The sequence below is a fragment of the Aquarana catesbeiana genome, linkage group LG12, assembly GCF_042186555.1.
Source record: "Aquarana catesbeiana isolate 2022-GZ linkage group LG12, ASM4218655v1, whole genome shotgun sequence".
In the NCBI taxonomy this organism is placed as follows: Eukaryota; Metazoa; Chordata; class Amphibia; order Anura; family Ranidae; genus Aquarana; species Aquarana catesbeiana.
The window spans coordinates 164,838,818-164,864,363 of record NC_133335.1 but is presented as its reverse complement, the minus strand read 5'-3'; the positions used below and the strand labels follow the sequence as shown (position 1 = coordinate 164,864,363).

At 42.1% G+C, this 25,546-nt stretch overlaps 1 protein-coding gene across 1 annotated transcript; it reads left to right on the top strand.

The window, feature by feature from the left end:
* The first annotated feature begins 2,694 nt into the window (after positions 1 to 2,694).
* Positions 2,695 to 9,557, top strand: FOXJ1 (forkhead box J1). The gene is made up of 3 exons (XM_073606157.1): positions 2,695 to 2,831; positions 5,245 to 5,785; positions 7,413 to 9,557. Exons 2-3 carry the CDS (start codon positions 5,276 to 5,278, stop codon positions 8,205 to 8,207), a joined length of 1,305 nt encoding a protein of 434 aa, XP_073462258.1. The 5' UTR covers positions 2,695 to 2,831; positions 5,245 to 5,275; the 3' UTR covers positions 8,208 to 9,557.
* The last annotated feature ends 15,989 nt before the right edge of the window (positions 9,558 to 25,546 follow it).

The following is a 25,546-nucleotide window of genomic DNA, read 5'->3' as shown; positions in this document are numbered from 1 at the left end:
GATTTACTAGTTTTCCAAAACAATTACATTCAAGGCATGCCATGAGTGATAACTGACTATCACACTTGCTTATGCTCTCAACTGAACTGTCAAGCCATCGAATGGCTGGTGATATAACTGACCACATGTGCAGAACCATGGACACTGCAGATCAAACCGAGGCTATGTTGGCAGCTTCCTTTGCTGTAGAGGAATTGAAGTGCAGAATTTTTTGAATACCCATGGACCCCAAAATGGTCTGGAGCCCTAGATAGCTGCCCATTCTGTATTGGCCATACTAACAGAACATACTTTCTCTATGTATGTCTGCATTTGGAATTAAGCAGGGTTATCCTTTTGACAACCTCTTGCAATCTATGAACATACTACATAAAGGACACCTGTCAACTCCAGGGTCGGATGGTTTTTACTGTAGCATGTATGTACACACATTTTATTACCCTAAGTACCAAAGTAACTCTAAGTAACACCCCTCTGTATGGTCCACAAATTACAGCACCTTGTTCTCCTGGTTCTACCCTGATCTAAAAATATTTAAGATGACTATTCCTATAGATGATGAAAAAAATATGTGTGGCCAATAATTTTAGAGGAGAAAGCCACCTCTTTGCCTCTGCTGTTTAGGCATGTGTACACTGTGCCTAATGTTAAATCCAGGCCTGGTCATCAGAGAAACACAGATGAAACCATTGCAGACCTCTCCCCTGCTTCTGCAAATAAAGGAAACTTCAAGGCCTGCTTTAAACCAAAAAAGCATGCATTGCATTACAGTCAGTGGCAAAGCAGGAAGAACACACTAAAAACACAATGTTAATTTTAATTTTTTGTTTTTCAAGTCACGTGTACATATTTCCCATGTACCCGCAGGAACATAATGCATGTAAAAGACACGCAAAAACTGGCTTGTGTTGTATTACATTTTACTGACGTGCGTTAAAGTTCCATTTACACCTGAGTGAAGCTCCAAGCTACAAAATGCTCCACATTACAAATCCTATTGTTCTAAATAAGACATTCTCAACCAAGGTTCTTCGGAACTCTGGGGTTCCTCCAAAGGTGTCTAGGGGTTCCTTGGGCTGCGGCTGATTGACTTCCCATTTGATGGCACCTACAATAGTTCTGGGGCCAACATCGCTTGGCAGAGTCGTGGAGTGACAACAATTTTTTTTGGTTATCTGTAAGGGTGACATTCCGGCCAACACTGTAAGAAGGGCGTTCTTCCCACTGACCCTCAATATAAGGGGCATATTACCCATTGCACCAAACACCCTGGATGAATTGGTTTTAGCAGGATTCCCTGAGACCTGAAAATTAGAGAAAGGCTGTTGTAAACTGCGCCTGTTCACACCCGAGTGCCCAGGTGCCTGCCGCTTGAAAAAACAGCTTCACAGATTATAATGGTGACAATTTTCTCTGTGTTCTTGGGGTGGTGCGATCATGCATCTTGGAACAGTTACAGTGTACTGGTGTGAACGCTCCCTGAATCCTACACCATGGACCAAGCATCCTCAACATGGATCATACATGTTCACCAAATACACACATGATATTTTGTTATACACGTGTGTGATCAGAGCTCAGGATATAATATTATACACAAGTGTGTGATGATAGTACATGACATTTTAATATACACGTGTGTGTGTGTAAATAGAGATCAGGATATTTCATTATATATATATGTGTGTGTGTGAACAGAGCTCAGGATATAATATTATACACAGGTGTGTGATCAGAGTACATGACATTTTACTATACACACGTGTGTGATTAGAGATCATGATATTTTATTATATACGTGTGTGATCAGAGATCATGATATTTTATTATACATATGTGTGATCAGACTCAGAGCTCAGGATATAATATTATACACAAGATTATGAACAGAGTAGATGGCATTTTATTATACACATGTGTGTGATCAGAGATTGGGATATTTCATTATATATATATATATATATATATATATATATATATATATATATATATATATATATATGATCAGAGAAAAGGATATTTCACTATACACATGTGTGTGATCAGAGATCAGGATATTGTATTATACACGCTGCACTCTGATCACACTCATGTCTACAATACAATATCCTTATCTCTGATCACACATGTGTGAAATAATGAATCCTGATCTCTGATCACACACATGTGTATAGTACAATATCCTGCACTCTGATCACATGCCTGTGTATAATACAATATCCTGATATCTGATCACACACATGTGATGTGTGTGATCAGAGTGCAGAGTATTGTATTATACACATGTGTGTGATCAGAGATTAAGATATTGTATTATACACATGTATGTGATCAGAGTGCCGGATACATTATTATACACCTACTTGTGATCAGAGATCAGGATATTGTATTATACACATGCATGTGATCAAAGTTCAGAATATTTTATTACACACGTGTGTGATCAGAGATCGGGTTATTACTATTATTGTACACATGTGTGTGTGATCGTACCAGAGTTCATCCTCTAGGTAGGATGTCGGGCACAGCGCTGATTATTGCGGTTCTGAACACCATACTGTAACCTGCTCCAGCCACAGGAGGCGTGGCCGAATGACTGAGCTCTCCATGGGAACCCATCCACCAATCGGAGCTCCAAAAGCTGTTTACTAGGGCGGAGCGTTACCATGGCGCCCCGAGAAGCCTTTCAGAGCCGCTGGTACTTAATGCCTGGCAGCGGAGATAGGAGAGAAAAAAAGCTGGCAGGGCTATAACTCATCCGGGGCTCCCAGGATCTGAGCTGACTGATTCTGGAAGGTTCTACTCTGCACCCAACGATCCTCATCGTCCAGGTAAAGAGAAGCTCTTTATCTCCCCTCTGATTCCATCTTCCTCCTCTTCTAGTGGGGGCTTTGTTTGGTTGTAGGTAGGAAATAGGTTTCTGATGTGACAGGACTTAGGGGGCCCATACACCATACAATGTGATTTGGATCTCCCATTCTCTTTGTAGTGCATTATTGGATAGAGTTTGAATGGATTGTGTAGGTATAGAATGGATGGTAACTCTCTAGGAGATTGTACAAGCAGATTGTATGGTGTACAGTCTGTGTGGTGTCAGTATGTGAGTGATGGGGGATTGGCTGTGCTGGGGGGTTCTGCACAGACCTATGTGCAGAGATTATAAAGGGATGACTGCTGGATGTGGATGATCCATACACAATACATTGGTTGGCTCAGGTTGTTGAACTGGAGCTCTGACTGGCATTGCCAGGCATTCCCTTCCTCCGCCTGTATGTGTCCTGGATCGTGTTGCACCCTGTTGACAGTGCCCTCCCTTTTTCCTGAATGAGTGGCGTTCCCTTGGTTCTTATTTTGTATTAGGAAATATAAGTAATAGAATTTGGCAAAGCAAGGATTAAAGTGCAGGTCAGTGATAAATGTTGGGGTGCACATGGTTCTGTGACTTCCCCTTCCACCTCCTGGGTCTGTCGTGGATCACTTGCACCTTCTTTGTCAGCATTGACCTGTTATAGTCATTCCACACCCCACTGACACAGAAAATACCCACCTGAACGAGTTTCATCTGTTGCTATCTATTCTTTTGATTCTTATTTTGTATTAAGGAAAAGGAGCAACAGAATTTGGAAAGATGAGGGGGCACAGTGCATGGCACTGAGAAATGTTGGGGTGCATGCATTTGAATGTAATATTGTGACTCTCCCTTCCACCTCCTGTATCTGTCCTGGATCACTTGCACCCTGTTATTAGCATTCACCTTGTATAGTCATTCAGCACCCCACCAGGACTGAAAGTCTCACTTATTTTCTGAATGTGTCTTCTGGTGATATCACCATGGGACAGCCCATGGCGTTCTCTTGAATTCTATTTCAAATTAGGAAAAAAGAGAAATGGAATTCGGTAAGATGAGGGTACAGAGTGCAGACCACTAAGAAATGTCAAGGTGTATGTGTTTGGGGAGTCAATAAACATGGGACATATTTCCTTAATGAGTCTGTCACCTATGCTATCTTCATTGGACAGCTCATGGCATTCTCTATATTCCTATGTTGTATAAATAAATAGGGAAAATGGAATCTGGCACGATAAGATGACATAGAATTCGGGCCGCTGGGAAATGTCAGGGTACATTGTTATAATGGTGGTCATATGATGTGTATTGAAGTTTTAGCTGTATAAAACAATCAAATAATAAGATAATACAGTATATGCTCTAGTTGTTGTGTTCTAAGAATATTGCAGACTGAACATCTTGGATATTTGTTAAGCTTGCTGTTATTTCTTTAATTAATGGAGTCCAGCTGGTGATTTATCAAGTGAAGTGAAGCAAATTGTGAGCAGAAGTTTCTAGATTTCTTGTCCTGCTGCACTGGATTGGACATTTAAAGTGAACACAAGCTCACTTAAGTCAATCAGCCCCTACAAACTCCACCATTGCAGTTTGGATACTATATAAAGATGTTTAGAAGCACAATGGAAAATATTAAAATCAACTTAGTTGAAGAGTTAACAGACTTTACAATATAACAAACATTCATCCTGTATTTATTCACCAAGATTTTTGTTTGTGATGCAGTATATATTTGTATGGTCGGGCCAGATCTTATATATAGTGAATTTGGAATATTTAATTAGAACAAGGTATACTGATTACATCAGAAGTATTTTTAGGTTCTTATTCTTTGCTAGGCCAATAATGCATTCATGTATACCCATAGTGCAAGAATGTTAGTGTGTTACATTGTGACTCCCAATTGGTTTTCCAAAGTTTCAATGGATAATTCTAGAGGAATTTTATTACCACTGCATTGCCTGTCATCATAGCTGAGTGTTTGTGCCATTGCCATCTAGTGGGTGTGAGACTTGCTCCCTGGGAGGCCTTAAAAGGGGAGTAAGCTAATATTCCTACCATCTCTTCTCGACACTATTCAGCATGTCCTGTTGGTTCCTTTCCCATGAAGATAACAGTGTTTTCCATGTTTTTTTTGCTAAAGAGTGGTTGACATTTTCAATATTTAATGGGCTGGGGATTACAAGAGTAATGTTTTACTATGGAACATAGAGAATTCAATCACTATTAATAATGTTTAATGCCAGAATAAATTGTGTGCCTTTGTTTTAAAATCTGTTTTGTGCCATCCAGTGTAATCCAATCCCTTTAAATTTTTACAATCCTTTTTTAACTATTACAAAGTACATCCTGTCAAATGGGACATTTGAAATAAAACCTACTTTTCTGTGTTTTAGGAAACGTCTATAGACCCCTGAGGTTTCTTGAATGTTTGATCTGCCAGCTGCAGCCCTCAGAGACATGGCAGACAACTGGCTGGCCTACCAGACAGAGGGGGAAATGAGTAACGAGGAAATTTCTGGGTCGATCAACTTAGATGACAGTTTAACCAGTCTTCAGTGGCTGCAAGAATTCTCAATCATCAATGCCAATGAGGGAAAGACCCCATCATCCGGAGATCCTCATGGCTATCGACAGTTGCCAGGCTCAGCTGCTCCCTGCTCTCCCTTAGCTGCTGATCCAGCCTGCTTAGGAATGCCACACACTCCAGGCAAACCCACGTCTTCATCTACCTCAAGGGCAGCCCTTCAGGGACTTCAGCCCATGGAGGAGATTGACTATAAGACCAACCCTCATGTTAAGCCCCCTTATTCCTATGCCACCCTCATATGCATGGCAATGCAAGCAAGCAAGAAGACCAAGATCACACTCTCTGCAATCTACAAGTGGATCACCGATAATTTTTGCTACTTCAGGCATGCTGATCCTACCTGGCAGGTAAGGCAGACATCATCCTAATTTAACCAACAAAAACCTGTGATTAAAAAAAAATATATATATACAATCCTATATTATATTGCATTCCCAAAACTGCCATTGATGCTGCACTTGCAGTTGTAAAGCAACATGGCATGCAGTCGATATTGCTTTGCTTCTCTCTTTTGTCCCTTGTGTGTAATTACTCTCAGGTTCCTTGACTCCTGAGTTACTATTTTGTACATCCTGCATCCCAGAGCATCACTATTGTTACATTAACCCACAAATGCTTTAGGCATGTAGTCATGTAACTATTCAGAAACAAATTACAGCACAAGGGTTAATGCATGCATAACAGTGGTAGGTCACTGCAGGTTCTTATACAGGGTCAGTAACTACACTGCCATATATCAGTGTACTGTTAGACTGTGAATGCCAAACCCCCTCCCGCCCCCTGTTCTGTAGACTCTGTGTGGCCCTGACATGCCATTGTCTGATCGTAATGGATGGTCCTTGGGGGGGACCAGACGAGCCTAGTTTATAGGGGAAATCTTGTACCGTCATCTGGGTTGGGGGTAATACTACCAGAAAAGGAGGCTAACAAGGCATCCAATTTCTGTGTATCTTGTAATATATCTCTGGGTGATCATCTGTCTATCTATGTATGTGTGTGCATAGAGGTGGGTTTACCCACACAACACTTTTCTAGTGGTAGGAAATGAAAAAAATCCTCCCCCTACTAGACTTGGACTTTACTGGTTTAATTAAACATTGATGGTGGGGGGGGGGGGCATCCTGAAAACACACAGGTGGCATGGATGGAGACTGCTGAGCCAAGAATGATAAATATGTTTAACTGGCCAAGCAATAAGCATCCCGAGTACAAGCAGGGAAAGCGATGAATAGAAAAGGGAGGTGGGGGCTGCGTAGTTTGCTCTCCCCCTTGTTAAATTTCATTAAACAGTAAATAGCGGATCAGTAAGATCCGGGAATCCTGTGGCTCGGGGAAAAAAAGGAGGGGGTTGCAGGGGTAAAAAAAAAAAAACTATTTCTGTCTGACTTGTAAAGTATTTCAGAATGTACTTCTTGCCCTCCTCTTAAGAAGGAAAGGGGTGAACTAAGACTGTGCCAGTCAAAATGTTGTTGGGCTCTTTCCAAGTCTCCTACACACATTAGCCTATTATTTATACCCGCTTTTTATCTTGCTTCTGTAAGGTAGACTTTGAAAGGGTTAGTGGCCTCTTCTGTTCCTAGCAGAATAATGGGAAGCTGATTTGCATTTTTATTGGGCTACATCAACACTATGCCCATTACTATACTCACTATATCGCTAAAAAATATATAGATATAAAAAAAATTATGGGCAGGGGAATTTTCAGTCATACTAAGGAAATGGTCAGATTTAACTTTCAAAAAAATTAAAGATTTGAATAGGTCCCATAGGTAGCACTGCCTCTTTGCACTTGTTTTCACAAGTAAGCCCCTATATAGATTATAGCTTGTCAAACTTTCACCTGTAATAGTATTTAATATTTTGGAAAATTACATTATGATTCATTCATGTATAAAATACATTTTTACATATGATTTGCACTAAATATATAATGCTAAATTGTGCTAACCCTTATCTATTTTACTTATGTTTTAGAATTCCATAAGGCACAACCTTTCTTTAAACAAATGCTTCATAAAAGTCCCTCGAGAGAAAGATGAGCCAGGAAAAGGTGGATTCTGGAAGATTGACCCACAATATGCTGACCGTCTCATGAATGGCGCCATTAAGAAGCGACGGCTGCCACCTGTCCAGATCCACCCAGCTTTTGCTGGTGCGCACTCTAATCCTTGCTCAGATGGCAATATAGGCTCTGGTTGGCCATTGAGTGTCAACTCAGAGTCTCATCAACTGCTAAAGGAGTTTGAACAGGCCACAGGTGAACAAAGTTGGAATGCTTGGAATGTGGCAGATGTCAAAGGTCACAAGCGCAAACAGCCATTACCAAAAAGGATGTACAAGATACCCCGACTATCCAGCTCCCCATTGTTATCACAAGATGAACAGTCTGAGCTAGAATACTTGAAAGGTGATTTTGACTGGGAAGTCATCTTTGATTCCACCATTAATGAAGCCAACTTTGCTTCCTTTGAGGATCTAGAAGGAACACCTCCATTAAGTCCAGTCACCAGCTCTGTTGACCTGACAGTCCACGGGAAGCACATAGGTTGTCCTCAACAGTGGTACCCCATGAGGCCAGAGCAAGCAGCAGTCCAAAACAATTTGGATTTTGATGAGACATTCTTGGCCACTTCGTTCCTCCAGCACCCTTGGGATGAAACCCGAAATGATTTCCTATCTAACTCTGCCAATCTAGATCAACTCTTTGACCTCAGTGAGGAATTCCCTCCAGGACTCAACGACTGGGCCTCCATGGGCTCCTATTTATAACAATAATGGTGCCATCTAGAACTCTTAGAGACACATAGATGTTTGTATTATAGTTCATATATAAATATATATATATAAGTTTATCTTAAAAAGAATTTGTAAAAAAAAAACTTTAACTCAACTATGGAGCAGGAGTTTAATTCAAAGTTTACACGGCTGGTAAAAGGAAAACCCAGCACTAGCTACACAATATCATTCTGCCTTACAGAAATTGTTCAAAACTGTTAACTCTGGACTTCAAAATGCCACATATGTTTCCTCTTGTCCTAATGCAAGAACAGTGCTTGTTAAAAAAAACAAAAAAAAAAAACTTTTGTACTTATTTTTCTACATACTAAAGCAAAAAAAATTTGCTTAATGTTATATGTTTTTTTCTTAAATGTATAGTCTTTTATGGAGAGCCCAAGTATAATATGTGATCTCAAAAAAGTTCAATGAACGATTCTGATTTATAAAAAAAACTGAAGCAATGAAATGAAAAGGTTTGTACTAAGGCAACAAATCCTCTTTTGAGTACAGTTTTCATAGCACAGGTTAGAATGTGAAAGCTGATACATGATTGGTTGATATGGACACTAGTCCTCTTTTTCTGCTTCAGTTTTTGTAAATCAGCACATTCTCACCTAGTTCATACTGATTTCCAGTATACTGCTAACCTTGGGCACTATGGACTTTGTGTGCCCATGGCAGAATAAAGGGCTATTTTTTTGTTTCACCGATAATGTATATTTTGTTCATTTTGCCTGTTTAATATATTTTTTTAAGTTAGATTCAGTTTGTTTGAAAAAAAAAAATCAAAACATTTTACATGTATTTCTTTTTCATGGCAGATTGCCTTGCAAACCCTTTTTTTTTGAGCTATGAGAATATGATTTGGTGGCAGGTAGGATGTTGGGATAAATTATAAACGGTTGCTGCTAGCAATTTTGAAGAATTTTTAAAAGATACAAGTTTTCTGGAATCAGTTTGATATATACAAAAATGTAAAGCCTTTGCTGCCAGAGTCCATAATGTTTTTCCCGCTCTTCTGGTGTTAAGAGTTAAGTAGGTGGCCTTCCTTGAATTCCAATACATGGGAGAGGAACAAATAGGTTTGTGTGCCGTATGTGTGCGTCTGTGAACAGAATTGGCATCAGTGAACAATAAGGAGTTTATGACTGTTCAACGCTTGTTTGAATGACTTAAACATTGTTATGCAATTTCAACTGGGGTGGAAATTAGGGTTGAATGCTGGGAAGATGTGAATACATAAGAAACAACAGCACACTTGTATGGGCTTTGAAGGTGCATTGAGTTTTTTTGCAGTTTCTACTGTTCTGTAGAAATAAATAAATCTCAGAAAGAAAAAAATGCATTTTTTGTGTTTTCTTTTGTTTGTTGGGTGGTCTGACAGTTTATTGTCAATTCCAAACGTAAGTGTCATCTTCTACATCTGGGAAGTTGCAGTCGAATGCTGGATTACAGTGATAGACTCAGAACCTTAATAACTCAGGAAAATAGTAATAAACTTGGTGATGCAAAACACACACATTGGGTGAATTATACATCCACTATCCATTTCAAAATATGAATTGCATTTAAGAACAAAAATGTAAAATGATGCAGCTTACCATTCACTAAATGTGCTGGCTGCATTCTTTTTTTTTTCAAGCTAAGTAGATCTTTTGCAACTACTGGAAAATACCAGTTTATCTTGCCCAAAATGTGGCCTCCCTGTAACTTCCTGTGCACTGAACTGATATCTCTAACAATGTTATCGGCTTTCTCTGCTATCTTCTGTGAACTACAAATCAATGTCCCTCTATGTAATGTATATGAAGAGAGGAGGATGTGTTTGTTGTCCAAATAAAAAAAGCAGCCTAGGGAAACAACGCTGCCTCCCAATAGATACAGTACAGTGAGTGAGCGTTGTCACCCTAGGACAGGAAATGTGTTATTGGCAAGATCACCAGGTGAAAAGAACAAATGCAGCCACTACATCTAAGGACTGATAAACTGTAATCTATTATTATTTCAAATATTAGAGAAAGTGATAAAAAGAACATCAGACAGTCGTCTTAAAGAGTCCTCTCTCAAGACAACCATCTGGTTTCTTAAGATGACCAGTTGATGCTCTTTTTGGCTATTTCTCTTGGATTGTACAGTGGACTCAATTGCCTATTTTTGGGAAGGCACCACTGTGTGGTATAGCTGCCAAGGCTTAATCATCAAGCCCAGCTAATGCCACCTGACTGATGGGCAGGAGACCTAAGTCCAATGCCTCATATCAATAGTTTTCTTAAAATGTTGTCCATGGTTCAGATTTTGGGCTATTCATAAAAAAATAAAAAAAGAAGAAATGTGAACAATTGTAAGCTATGTTAACTGAACTTTAGTAAATATGATGAAGCTAGGTTCATTTCAAATTGGCTAACCATATGCTTGAAAACTTTTTCTCTTTTTTTTTTTTTTTTTTTTTTTTTATTCTATTGCACAGGATCGGGTATTTAAAGTGAACACAGGTTCACCTTGTTTATTAACATTCACTTTGTATGTGAACAGCCTCTATTCCTGACTCCCACTGAATGCTGATTGTGATGTTTTAAACAATTCTGGGCTATATGGCCCATTTATTTCCTTTGGCAGCAATCAGAAATCACAGTTACAGTCCACAATTTTGGTTTGAGATCATAGCAATTGGTTATTTTTTGTTTATTCCCCTTAATAGTCAAATAGTAAATGGCTAAGCCTATCAGCAGATGGTTAATTGAAGTGTTACTAAACCCAGAACCCTGCATTCACTATAGCTGATCTCCCACAGTACACAGAACATGGAAATGCAATTATTTTAGTAAATATAAACAGCTAAATAGATTTTCTCATCAGCAGTATATAGCAGTCTTGTGACTTCTATCAGTGTCCGGTTAAAGCTTGTAGGAGGAGTTTTCATTCTCCTCTGACTGTCCTATGAGGCTGCAGGATCCCCGACCCTCTGTCTGGACAGTGCTGATTGGCCCTGTGCCAATCACATGCACCTTCCCAAAAATAAAAAATAAAATCTCTAGCAATACACACCAAACTGAGCATGTGCAGAGTGCTCCCAAAGCTCTGTACTATCAGAAGATGGACTGGGGACAGTGAAAGAAGGGGAGGATAGGAAAGACAGGATCAAACAGCCTTTTTACACAATGCAGAGGATTAACCCTTAGGTTCCATAGTGAGTATACCAAACATTTTACTGTTGTGGGTTTAGTAACATTTTAAATTAAAGCCGTGCACAAATAAAAAATCCTAATGTGTTAAACTCTGCCAATATAATTGACTATACATAATATGAACACCATTAGATTGGCCAGTTTTAGACCAAATATTGGCTACAGCAGACCATACAGGGCCCAAAATTCAAGCTGTGGATGACCCTCTCAGTACCACCCAGCTCAACATAAGTTGATTTAAAAATCGACTAAGCCATGTGGAAAATTATCGGCCAAGGACTGTGTCCTATCAGATGCAATCACTATTTGGGTATTTAGGTAGCCGCAGCACACCATAGCTGGTGGTGAAGATTCCTCCGTTCAAGCTGTTAGTGTAAGTGGAGAAATCTCCTGATATTTTCTTGTTTAACCACTTGTCGACCATTTGCCGTGGTTATACGGCGGCAGGTCGGCTCTCCTGCACAAATCTCCGTAGCTGTACGGCAGCTCATGCTCGCCTAGTACAGAGGAAGAACGGGGATCTGCCTGTGTAAACAAGCAGCTGCCCGTTCTGACAGAGGACATGTCAGGGATCTACTGTTCCCAGTGATCAGGAACAGTGATCTCTGTCATGTCCCTGGTAGCCCATCCCCCCTACAATTAAAACACAGTGAGGGAACACAGTTAACCCCTTGATCGCCCCCTAGTGTTAACCCCTTCCATACCAGTGTCATTTTTACATTGATCGGTGCATTTTTATAGCTCTGATCAAAGTAAAAATGTTACTGGCCCCCAAAAAGTGATATTTGGGGTCAGATTTGTCCACCGCAATGTCGCAGTCCTGCTAAAAATCACAGATCGCCGTCATTACAAGTAAAAACAATAAAAAAAAAGGTCCCTAAGTCTATACCATAGTTTTTAGACGCGATAAGTTTTGCGTAAACCAATCAATATACGCCTATTGTGATTTTTTTTTTTTTACTAAAAATATGTAGAAGAATACATATCGGCCTAAAATGATGAATAAATGTGTTTTTTTATATTTTTTTTTGGGATATGTATTACAGCAAAAAGAAAAAAAATTTTTTTTCAAAATTGTCGCTCTTTGTTTATAGCGCAAAAAATAAAAACCGCAGAGGTGATCAAACACCACCAAAAGAAAGCTGTATTTGTGGGGAAAAAAAGGACGTCAATTTTGTTTGGGTACAACATCGCACGACCGCGCAATTGTCAGTTAAAGCGATGCAGTGCCGTATCGCAAAAAATGGCCTGGTCATTAAGGGGGCAAACCCTTCCGGGGCTGAAATGGTTAACCAGTGGGCCAAACAAGAAAAAACTAAAAATGTTTCAGATTATCTTAAAATTCATCTGTATGAGGTAAAAACAAAAACCTTTAGTCTAAACTTTTAAGAAACACGTGTCCCCCTAGGCTGCGCTCCTGATTTGGACTACAGAACACCTCTACCTATACTCTTCTCCATAAAATAGGGTGGAGGTGTTCTGTAAATAAGAGAGAAAATTGGGAAGGCTGATAATGCTGAGATTTCTAGTACAGTGGAACCTTGGATTACGAGCATAATCCGTTCCAGGAGAATGCTTGTAATCCAAAGCACTCGCATATCAATGCAAGTTTCCCCATAGTAGTCAATGGAAACTAAGATAATTCATTCCACATTGACTTCTATTGCATGCAATACCGCATGTGGCCAGAGGTGGGGGGCGCCAGAGAGACTCGGAAATACTCAAGAGACCGCTCGGCTGCACTTGGAAACCCTCGGAAAGACTCGGGAAACACTCGGGAACGGTGTATTTCCTAGTATTTCTGAGCAGCTCCGAACGGCTCCGAGTGCCACTGGTGCCCCCGCAGCTCTGGCCAAATGCAGTACTGCACACCGCAGAGGCTTGAACCCTGCTCATTTTGCGAGACAACACTCGCAAACCGAGTCAGGATTTTTAAAAATAATAGCTCACATTGCAAAACGCTCATTAACTGCGTTACTTGCAATCCAAGGTTCCACTGTATTTCTAGATTTCTAGTATTTCTAGAGTGTCCTGTATTTCTGGAAGAATTCAACAGCTTGTAGGTAAAATGTATCTAATCCCAAAACCAAACAAGTAATATATTGCAGTTTACTAGTCATTAGTGTGGCAGCTGCGATCATTTTCTTTTTTTCAAAATGTTTGCTTTATTTTCGCCTGGTAATCCAACACACTTCCTGTCCCTGGATGGCTACGTCACTCCTCCACTGTATATATAAAGGAAGCCATGGCTGTCACCCTAGTCTGCTCTCCTGATTTGAACTACAAACATGCGCATATCTCTTCGTCTCCATTACATGGGGGGGTAGGGCAAGTACCGAGGTTCATCCAGCGCCCTAGGGCAAGGAATGCGGAAATGAGCCCCTTCCCCTGATCCAATGCATGCCATAGAATGGGTGTACTGCCCCGAGCCTATTCTCTGCCCCCTTGCTCCAGCGCCCAAGGTTAGCATGGAGTGTGCACTGCCAATGTGTGGCCAATAGCTTGCTTTCTAGCAGATAGAAGGTTGTTGCGCATGCATGGTGGTTTTTTTTCTGTGAGCAGATGGAATGGAGAGTGGGCATGCTGTAACAGCAGCAGCTGTCAGAGCAGACTTGAAGCCATGACCTGCTGGTTGCTAGACACTGATTTGAAGTGTGCAAGCAGTGAGGGGGTGTCCCCCTTACTGCTGCACTCAGGGCGGCTGCCCCTACTGCCCAACCCTGGTCCCAGCCCTGGGCAGGGCAATTGGCAGTCTACAAAAGCTAGTAAAGAAGACATTCCTCAGTGCAACTCACCAGAAGTGACAAGGACATGGCATTTCTGGGAGGATCAACAGCTATTTTCTGCACTTGTAGAACAATGTTCAGCAAGTGTAGGCACAGTACAGCCGTAGCCAAAAGTATTGAAAATTACACAAATATTAATTTTCACAAAGTCTGCTGCTTCAGTGTTTTTAGATCTTTTTGTTAGATGTTACTATGGTATACTGAAGCATAATTACAAGCATTTCATAAGTATCAAAGGCTTTTATTGACAATTACATTAAGTTTATGCAAAGAGTCAGTATTTGCAGTGTTGTCCATTTTTTTTCAAGACCTCTGCAATTCGCCTTGGCATGCTGTCAATCAACTTCTGGGCCACATCCTAACTAATGGCCAACCCCATTCTTGCATAATCAATGCTTGGAGTTTGTCAGAATTTGTGGGGGGTTTTTTTGTTCACCCACCTCTTGAGGATTGACCACAAGTTCTCAATGGGATTAAGGTCTGGGGAGTTTCCTAGTCATGGATCCAAAATTTCGATGTTTTGTTCCCCAAGCCACTTAGTTATCACTTTTTCTTATGGCAAGGTAAGGTGCTCCATCATGCTGGAAAAAAGACATTGTTCATCACCAAACTGTTCTTGGATGGTTGGGAGACGTTGCTCTCAGAGGATGTTTTTGTACCATTCTTTATTCACGACTCTGTTCTTAGGAAAAATTGTGAGTGAGCCCACTCCCTTAGCTGAGAAGCAACCCCACACATGAATGATTCTCAGGATGCTTTACTGTTGGCATGACACAGGACTGATGGTAGCGCTCACCTTTTCTTCTCCGGACAAGGTTTTTTCCAGATGCCCCAAACAAGCGGAAAGAGGGTTCATCAGAGAAAATTATTTTACCCCAGTTCTAAGCAGTCCAATCCCTGTACCTTTTGCAGAATATCAGTCTGTTCCTGATGTTTTTCCTGGAGAGAAGTGGCTTCTTTGCTACCCTTCTTGATACCAGGCCAGCCTCCAAAAGTCTTCACCTCACTGTGCGTGCAGATCTACTCACACCTGCCTGCTGCCATTCCTGAGCAAGCTCTGCACTGGTGGTGCCCCAATCCAGCAGCTGAATCAACTGTAGGAGATGGTCCTGGTGCTTGCTGGGCTTTCTTGGGTGTCCTGAAGCCTTCTTCAGAAATTCAGTGGAAATGTTTTTTATGAGATTTAGTTATTTTTTATGGCATAGAGGGACAATTAATTGCAATTCATCTGATCACTCTTCATAACATTCTCTCGAGTATATGCAAATCGCCATCATAAAAACTGAGGCAACAGACTTTCTCAAAATTAATATTTGTGTCATTCTCAAAACTTTACAAATGGAAATTTGTTCCTCTTGCAGGACTTTAAAGGGAGAACCTACTCGGGAGTAATAAGGAGTATAAATTAGAAATGAAATTAGGTATTTATTAAGGTCTGACCTAAACAGATCTACAGTACACAGGGTAAATGTACAGGGAATACAAAGGGATACAGGATGTGTGATACAGACAAAAAAATTGCAATACAGTATGCAAAGATACACAACATAGAACAATCATGAACATATGGAACACACATACGGGGAGTACCCTTATGTGTACACCATAGGGTACTCCCCGTATTTGTGTTCCATATGTACCGGAGTTCTATGATTGTGTATCTTTGCATACTTTATTGCAATTTTTTTGTCTGTATCACGCATCCTGTATCCCTTTGTATTCCCCGTACATTTACCCTGTGTACTGTAGATCTGTTTAGGTTTATACCTTAATAAATACCTAATTTCATTTCAAATTTATACTCCTTATACTCCTTATTACTCCCGAGTAGGTTCTCCCTTTAAAGTCCCACAAGAGGAACAAATTTCCATTTGCCTAGACACACTGGGGATGTGGGTTTACCCTACTCTCTAGACCAACTCAGCACCAGCCCTTCCTATTCTCAAAACTTTAGGCTACAGCTATATGTATGTTCTTAGCCTGAAAAAAAAAAAGAAAGAATGCAGCCATCACATCTAAGGACTTTAAACTGCAATGTATTACATTTTTTGCTCTTGGATTCAGTTATCCTTTAATAGTGGGTACACCAAAAATAGTTTTTGTATAAGATTAAATATGATTGATGCATATGTGGTTATATTTAGAGAAACATGCAGCCATCATGCAAGTAATTTCTGAGCATCTTACAAGGTTTCTCAATGGCTTCTCAATAGTTTTGCCTAAATAAAACTTTTGTCTATGGGTTTCTGGCCTCAATACGTTTCTTGTAGAGCATGGTCTATTTGCTACTCTGAGCTCACTGGCTCGTAACAGATTGCCGGGTTCAATGTGGTGATGTTAAATGGGGGCAAAGAGTGAGTTCACACAGACGGTTGCCAAAGAAATGTGGGAAATCAGTTTAAAACTGGGATTTAAATCCCACCACAGAGCAAAGGCACTAAGAATCGTAGTCTGCCTGACCTCAGAGGAGATGAGGGCTGGAGGTCAGTGAGGTAAAAGAAGCCATAACTGACTTTGATGCCCATATACAAAGGTCATAAGAACACTGAGAGATCCATTTATGACATGAAACAACAAAGGTAGACATAAAACTATCAAACCAAAAGACCCGGGAACAGCAATCAATAAGCTATGCCTTATACATTTTATAATGCATAAGTACAAGTATAGGTTTAATTAAACATAAGCGATGTGTAGGTCATTCTTTCAGATTTTCACAGTGGCAGCATTATATTTATTGTCAAATCCACACAAAGTGAGTCTGTAGGGGGTTGACATAAGATCTGCAGATCTTATTACTAAAAGCACATTAGCCGCATAGGGCATTATCAAACGAATGGCAACATTTTATCTGAAATGGCAGTGCTAAGCTCAATGAAGTAATCAGAGTGCTTATAAGCTATGTCAGGTCCAAGTAAATGATCAGACATTCCAATTAAAAAAACAAAAACCCAACAGTATGCTATAATTTGTTTTTTGCTTGAAATATTCGTATATGGTAATAGATGGCTCAGCTCATAATTACATAATCATGACATGTTTACATTGAAAATCCTCTACAATCACATGGGTAATTCCCTATGCCTGATGATTTTTTAGACTGTCTATGAACTAAAATAAGGGTGCAGCACAAAACATTTTTTTAAAACACCTTTTTTTTGCAGAATTTCTGTTTTAAGGTTAAAGTGGGACTAAACCTGAAATGTAAGGCTTTGTGCACATGACACAGTGCAGGGGCTGAACAACCTGCAGAACCATGACAGAGTATTGACATTCCTGGGACCTGCTGCCACAGCATACAGTTACCCATTGAGATACGTTATAAGAGGAGGCTGTACACGGTGCACCAGGAGTTGTGTAAAGCATGCACAGTAATGTATACCTTGGTAGTCTAGGTTGGAATATAAAACAAGTGCCTAAGCCATAGACATCAATTTGCTTGTTTTATTCTCCAACTAAGAAAAATTCCTATTAACTTTAACTAATTGCAGTATATTTTTATACCCCTCTAGGTCAGGAGCCATACCCAGCGGGGATTCTGCAAGCACCCTTGGAGGCATTAGCAAAGATTCTGTAAGTGCCCTTGAAAGTACTGGCAGGGATCCTGGAAATTCCATGCTGCGATAACTATTGGAAGTATTAGTAGAGACTCTGAAAGTTCTGTCAGAAGTCATGTGGACCAGAGATAGAAGGTGTAGGAGCATGTCCTAGAAATGCGGAGGAGCGGTGAGATACACTCCTAACAACAGAGGAGCATATGCTTCACTTATATTCCTCTTACCATATGTGACAAGGCTGGTGCTTGATAACAGACCCAAAAGCTGTCCTCAGCCTTGTGTATACTCCAACTTGAGTGACTCACAGCTTACACAAGGTTTCTTCTACACCTTTAGAGTATGAACAGAGTTGGGGATCAAAAGTAAGGTGAGTGGGATCACTACACTTAGAACTGCATGCTTAGGCTCTAAAAAGGAGAAGGGATAGGTGAGAATCAGGTTCACTGCCATGAACCAAATACTACCTGTAATGCCTTAGTGGGGAGAAACTTGCACTTAACAAATCTAAACATGTGTATGGCATAAAATCTTTGTGCCTTAAGTCATCAAGCTTCAGGCTGAGTATGGTAGGATTCTATCAAAGTCATGTGTAACCCTGTCCGGAGGCACCATTAGGAAGAGCAAACTGCACAGCCAGAGCATTATTGCTGCATAACAGTTTGATATTTCTCTGCTGGTGATGGATAGGCCTATGTGAGGCAGCAAAGAGACTGGAGGATTATGATGGACTGTATTGGAGGCTGCACCTAGGCCCACTCACAGAAGAGGAACGGGAGGACAGACAGAGTGCCCAGAACCAGTACACAGAATCAGGCCTCGACCCCTGCAACCCTGGCAAACAGATGACACCAGAAATCTTAAAAAACATAGCCACTGCCAAGCAGACCTATTTTTAAAAAAATCTTTTTATTGTGAATAAAACATATAACATATACAGACAGACAAAACAGAACACTGACCTGATACAGCAGTAGAACAAGACCCACGCAGGGGTCAGCTCCAGATGGCACAATGTAATGCATCACCCATAAATGCCGAAAAACTGTGGCATGGTAAAACCTTATAGCTAAGTTGGCTCTTGCTCAAGGATAAGAACAGAAAAATCTTGACTTTCAAACAATACATGGCATCAAGATTAAACCAGGGGTTCCCCCATCAGGAGGTGGACAATTTTTACTGAAAGACTATTCAATCAGATGTTGCGGTGGAGGGTTCAGCCAGCCATTTGGCCCATACTCTATCATATTTTTTTGGGCAGCCTCTATTTTGATAGGTGTCTTTATAGAGAGATAGTACTTTATTGACATGTATTTTCCACAGAAGGAGGGGAGGCGGGGACTGTTTCTTCCGACAAAGAGTAATATTTTTCCTGGCATAAAAGAGTAGAAGTCTGATCAGGGTTCTCTCCACCACCCTGGGGGCTAATTCTTCCACCAATCCCCATAAACATATCTGCGGGGTTGGGGCTATATCTATACCCACTATGTCTTGTACTACAGAGACTATTTGAGACCAGTAGACACTAATTGCACGACATGACCAGAAAACGTGTATAAAATCACCCGGGATCTGGGTACATCTCCAGCACTCCGAGGACAGGGAGGTTTTCAGTTTATGCAATCTGTACGGGGAGATGAATGCCGATGGACTATTTTGTATTGTATGAGACAATCTCGCAGCGAGACAAGAAATTTGAATGGGAAGTCCCATATGTCCTCCCAGTCCTCAGAGTCCGGCCCCGGAATATCATGCGTCCAACGCTGACGAAGCATTGTAGGTTCCGGGGAGGAAACCCAGAGGAGATGTGCGTATAGGATAGAGGTCGTTTTCTTTGTGCACTCATAGCGTACGACCCTCTCTAAATCGGGTTGTACCACTTGTGTGTCATTGGAGCATATATTGGCTTCTGAAAGCATGGGACAACTGCAAATACTGGAATAGGTATAAGGGTGGGACATTATTATGAGACACTAGATGGTTAAATGTGTATATGGAGGTATCGTGGTAAGATCGGAAATTAATTTGATGCTGACTTTGGCCCATATTTTGGGGTCAGGCAATCCGTAGAAGTGAGGTAGGGTGGGGTTGTTTCACAGTGGACCATTCGGAGAGACCGCAGACCATGGGTATTTTTCAAGACCCAGTCTTGCTTTCCAGGCCCGTCGGGTCGTGAGCATGGAGGGGGTTAAATCGTATAGAACTTTGGGTCCCTGAAGGGGTAGGTGTGTCAGGGCCTCAACAGAGTGGACCACCGCAGCCTCCAGGACCGTGCGGGATTGGACGCATCAGGTACCAGCCACCAAACTGCTGTGACTAGCTGAGCTGCCAGAAATTATTTCTGACAGTCCAGAAACGGTAATCCCCCTTGCGACACCGGATGCATCAGGGTGGCTAGTTTAAATTGATGCAGACTTGGGCCCCAAAGGAAAGAAGAGAATATTCTATTTAGTCTTGTGAAAAAGGAACATGGAACCCATTGTGGGGAATTACGAAACAGGTACATAAATTTTGGGATTATTTTCATTTTAATAAGATTTATACGCCTAAAAGGGATAGAGTGAGGTTCTCCCATGCTTTCAACTTGGCCTTAACTCTGTGAAGCGCTGGGTCCAAATTAAATGGGATAAAGCTAGCTGCGTCTCTCGAAACTCGTACCCCCAAGTACACAAATTCATCCACCCATTTGAGTTGCAGATCTGGCGGGACCAACTGTTTGGCATCTGGATCAATAGCAAGCAGCTAAGACTTGGACCAGTTCACTCGTAGTCCCGTTACTCTTTAGAACTCAGTCAGAACCTGCAATGCTCCATGAAGGGAGGTGTCCGCATTGTTCAGAAAGAGTAAGAGGTCATCTGCATACAGAGCCACCCTCTCCTCCAGCCATGCCAGTTTAAGTCCTTTAATAAGTGGCGAGACGCGAAGTGCCTCTGCCACTGGTTCCATGGCTATAGCAAAAAGTGCCAGGGAGAGGGGGCAGCCCTGCCTGGTACCCCTAGATAATAGGAAAGAGGAGGACACATGACCCCCTAATCTAATGGCAGCCACGGTGACCTATGTAGGGTTCGCAGCCACTTGATAAAAACCAGAGGAAATCCCATCCCCTGGAGAATTTCCCAAAGGAAAGGCCATTCAATCGATTCAAATGCCTTCTCGATATCAAAAAAGGCGACCACTCTAGTGCCTAGATTCTCATGTTTGGCATATAAATTAGTAAAAAGCCTACAAAGGTTAATGTCTGTGGACTTATGGGCCATAAACCCAGTCAGATCCCAGTCTATAATGGAGGGTCAAAGGGGGTTGAGTCTAAGGGTGATAAATTTAGATAAAATTTGAAATCAATGTTAAGGAGTGCTATGGGCCTATAGGAGGCACATCATTTGGGATATTTATTGGGCTTAAGGATTAGAATGACATGTGCATCTGCCATAGAGGGTGGAAGTGCGCCACCCTCCAGGCATTGGGTATATAGAGAGGCCAGAAGGGGAGCCAGGAGGTAGGCATGTGTTTTGTAAAATTCAACAGGTATACCATCAGGACCCGGGGCCTTCCCGCTAGCTAGTGAATTAATTATAGCATGAACCTCCTCAGCAGTGATAGATCTGACTAGATGAGATCTATCCGAGTTTGAGAGCCACCCAAGGGCCAGTGGGTCCAAGAGAGATGCCATCTCATCAGGGTCCATATCTGGTGGCAACGTGGTACTGTATAATGCCTGATAGAAACCCTGAAACTCTTTTAATATATCTTCCGGGGAAGAGATAGATTCACCCGTGGAAGATGTAAGTTCAGGGATCAAGGTGAGAGGGGTATCATGATGGGACATCATTGCCAACAGTCTGCCGTTCCTATCCCCCGTTCAAAGAATCTTTTCTTGGTGTGATATAGATCCAAGCGTGTGACCTCTGTGAGATGCAAGTGGAGATCCCTCCTAGAGACCTGTAACAATTCAAAGTTGGAGACCGAGGAGTCAGTCCCATATCTGTCAGAAGACAACTCAATTTCCTTTTCCAACCGCACTGTATTAGCTTTTTGATGGATTTTTACCACCTTAATTTCTGAGATATAGTATCCCGATAGTGAACGCCTTAAAGGCGCCCCAAACCATAGAAGAAGAGGAGGACCCCGTGTTAGCCTCCTAAAAATTGCGTAAAGTTTGTGGAGTTTGCTCTAAAATTTCTTCATAAGAGATCCAGTGAACAACCAGGCGCCACATGGAGCCACTACGCAAGATGTGGGTCCTCGCTGTAATCATTTGGGGGCTGTGGTCGGAAAGCACGCTAGGTAGGTACATTGCGTCTACAATGTCATTCAACATAGAGGGATTACGCAAAGCCCTAATGAACCCTTGAGGAAGTTTTATATGAGGTAGAGAAACAGGAATAAGCTCTAGTGGAGGGTTGCTTCCACCTCCACACTTCAGTAACTCCCGCTGAGAGGGCCCAACCTGGTAAATCTTCAGCAGAAGACTGAGGTAGAGTAGGCCTGTCTAGATCCGGGGGAAAGGATACTATTAAAAATCCCTAGCAGCAGCAATTTGGCTGGACAGTATGGGGTAATCCTCTCCAGATTGGTATACAAAATCTCAGTTTGAAAGGTGGCGGGATATATATTCCTGCAATAACATAGCGTTGCTGCCAAACCGTTAACACCAACACCACATATCTGCCATGGGGGTCAGCGTGAACTGCCTCAACATTACAGGGAAGAGGTTTATTAATCAGTATCGAAAGCCCTTTAGCATACGTAGAGTATAAGGCATGGAAGGCTTTCTGCACCCAGGGCTTTTTCAGTGCTAGCAGCTGCCCATCAAATGAGTCTTCTGTAGAATTAAAATTTGAGGGCTATACGTCTTAATATACTGGAACAGCAGTGCCTGTTTGAATTTAGAGTTGAGGCCCCTCACATTCCAGGATATTACCGACATTATTTCCTGATCATGTGATGCCATGATCAAGAAGGTAAGGTATTGAGAACAGGAGGTCTGAGTCCTGGGCGGACTCCATTAGATGGGTAGTAGTAGAGCACGAGCCAGCCCACGTAGGGGATGCAGCAACTAACACACATAAAACATTATCACAACTTCCCAAGCACTGTGTGCTTATCCTACCAGTACCTGGCGCCCCCCAAAAACAAAGGGTGTGGGCCGGGAATCGGTCTGTACCCAAAACTGAACTAAACATTGTTCATTAACTAAACCTGAGAACACTGAATTCTGTGAACTTCAACAGTTGTTAGTTCATCCACCACGAGTCTGCAAACAAGCAGACAGTCTTGCAGTGCTGGGTAAACCAGTGGGGTAAGAGAAAAACCAAAATTCGGTCTCCAGTTCTCTTGTGGGGAATAGGGAGTAACCTAGTCAGAGAGCCCACTACTGTATTGGGAGGGTGGCAGGTAGTCACAAAACTGATTCACCCGGTGTCTACTCTGCCTGGCTCCATATCAGCAGGATCCTTCCCATGGTAAGGCTGGAAGTTCTGAGCAGGATAAATGCTGAGCAAAATGGGTATGTTTAGGCAGATGTCAGAGATGGGGATATAGCACACTGACTTGTATCCTAAATGAGAGTCAAGGTCTACCTGAGCGATAATAAAAAGAAAAAAAACATGGGGAAAAATGGGATAAAATATATAACAAAAAAAACAGAAATCATGAGGACTTAGGCTCAAATACTTGCAGATTTACGATATCCAAAGCATGCCTCCAACAGGGGATCTGTCAGTGGCAAGATCAGCGACTATCCAGCCAGGAGCCTGCCGCCTCAGGGGTTTCAAAGAACTTTGTGCGATCTGCATCCACCACACGGAGTTTGCTGGGATAAAGGAGGCTATACTTTAGGCCTTGTTCCCGGAGCCGCTTGCGGATCTCAGTGTAGGAACGGCGTCGCTGTTGGACCTCCGGCGAATATTCTGGGAAAAGAAGAATTTTTGCACCCTCATATCTCAGATCTTGCTTCTGCCATGCAGCCGCCAGCACTCAATCCCTGTCCCTGTAGCTGAGCAGCCTGAGAAGAAAAGGCAGCGGGGGTGCCCCCAGTACAGGAGGAGTGAAGGGGACCCTATGGGCCCTCTCCACCACATAGGTAGGCGGCATGGCGGGAAAATCCAGCAACTTGGTAAGAAATTACTCTGCAAACTCCACAGGCCTGGGGCCTCTCTGGCAGGCCTAGGATGCGGACGTTATTGCGCCTAATGCCCCGTACACGATCGGACATTGATCGGACATTCCGAAAACAAAATTCATGGATTTTTTCCGACGGATGTTGGCTCAAACTTGTTTTGCGTACACACGGTCGCACGAAGTTGTCGGAATTTCCGATCACCAAGAACGCGGCGATATACACCACGTACGACGAGACTAGAAAAGGCCAGTTCAGAACCAAGCGCGGCCCCCTTTGGGCTCCTTTTGCTAATCTCATGTTAGTAAAAGTTTGGTGAGAGACGATTCGCGCTTTTTCAGACTTGTGGTTTTCAGATCGTTTTCTGCTGTTCAGTTTGTGCTTGCGGGTTTGTATCTGCTCTTCAGTGCGTGCAGTGAGTACCATTGACTCTTGTCATTGTGTTCTTGTTCGTTCGTTACTGTTTTTCAGGTTTTCAGGTCGCTCTTCACAGGCCTTGCTGTTCTTCAGTGCGTTCTGTTACCTTGTTCTGAGCAGCCGACCGTTTTCTAGCCATGTTGCGCATACGTACTCCTCGTAGAGTTCGTGCTGTTCGGGGGCTTGGTGTTGGGGTCCTGACCTTGACACAAGTCCAGTCCAGGGTGGGGAGGAGTTCATGGACCAAGAATTGGTTGCTTCAGCGTGACCAGTTCTGTCATATGCCTTTGCTCTGTGAGATTCGTGAGAATAATCCTGATGATTTCAGGAACTTTCTCCGGATGACGGACCCCGTATTTCACCGTTTGTTGGCTTCGCTGACCCGTTATATTAGCAGGAAGGATACCTGCATGAGGCAAGCCATCACTCCGGAGCAGAGGCTCGTCGCCACCCTGCGGTACCTGGTGATGGGGAGAAGCCTGCAGGACTTGAAGTTCTTGAAGTTATCAGCTCCATAGTAGTGCTTTACCCCAAACACACCCTAAAATGTTTTTAAATGTGATTTGTTTTTTAAATTCAGGCAGAGTGCCAGAGGCTTTTTTTGGGGATCCCCAAATGGGGGTCACCAAATCATTTGGAACCCTCCTTCCCCCCAGCTGCTAACAATTCTCTATCTATCCTCAATCATCTATCTGCTGACTTTGCCAAACCCATACACACTATACCCATCTCTTTTGTGCTCAGATGTATGGATGAATTCCCCAAAGCATGTAGTGCAAGGGCCTGCCTGTATACTTTCAAAGGGTACTGTTTAAAGTTTTTGTATCCTTGGACTTGCCACCTCCAGAAGACAGCGTGGAAGGACTCCCATTCGTCTTCATTGCGGATGAAGCGTTTGTGCTGGGGTACCATCTTATGCGGCCATTCCCGATGAGGACCCTCACCCCAGACCAGAGGGTTTTTAATTACCGGCTGGCCAGAGTACAAACTGAATCATATCATCCTGGCGTGCTGTGTTCTACACAACTTTTTACGGCAACATTCTGCCAACTATGCTGGCTCAGTTGGGCCTGAGGCCGGAATTCTAAATGAAACAACCCTGACGGCGCTTGAAAGTGGCCGTCCTGGCTTGCCCCCCCTGAGTGCCCGTGATGTCCGGCTAAGATACCTTGAATACTTTGCAGGTAGGGGGGCTATCAATATGCCAGACAATGTCTGAAACCTTTTTCAAATAAAAAAAACTTTAACTACTAAAATCTTTGGTGACATT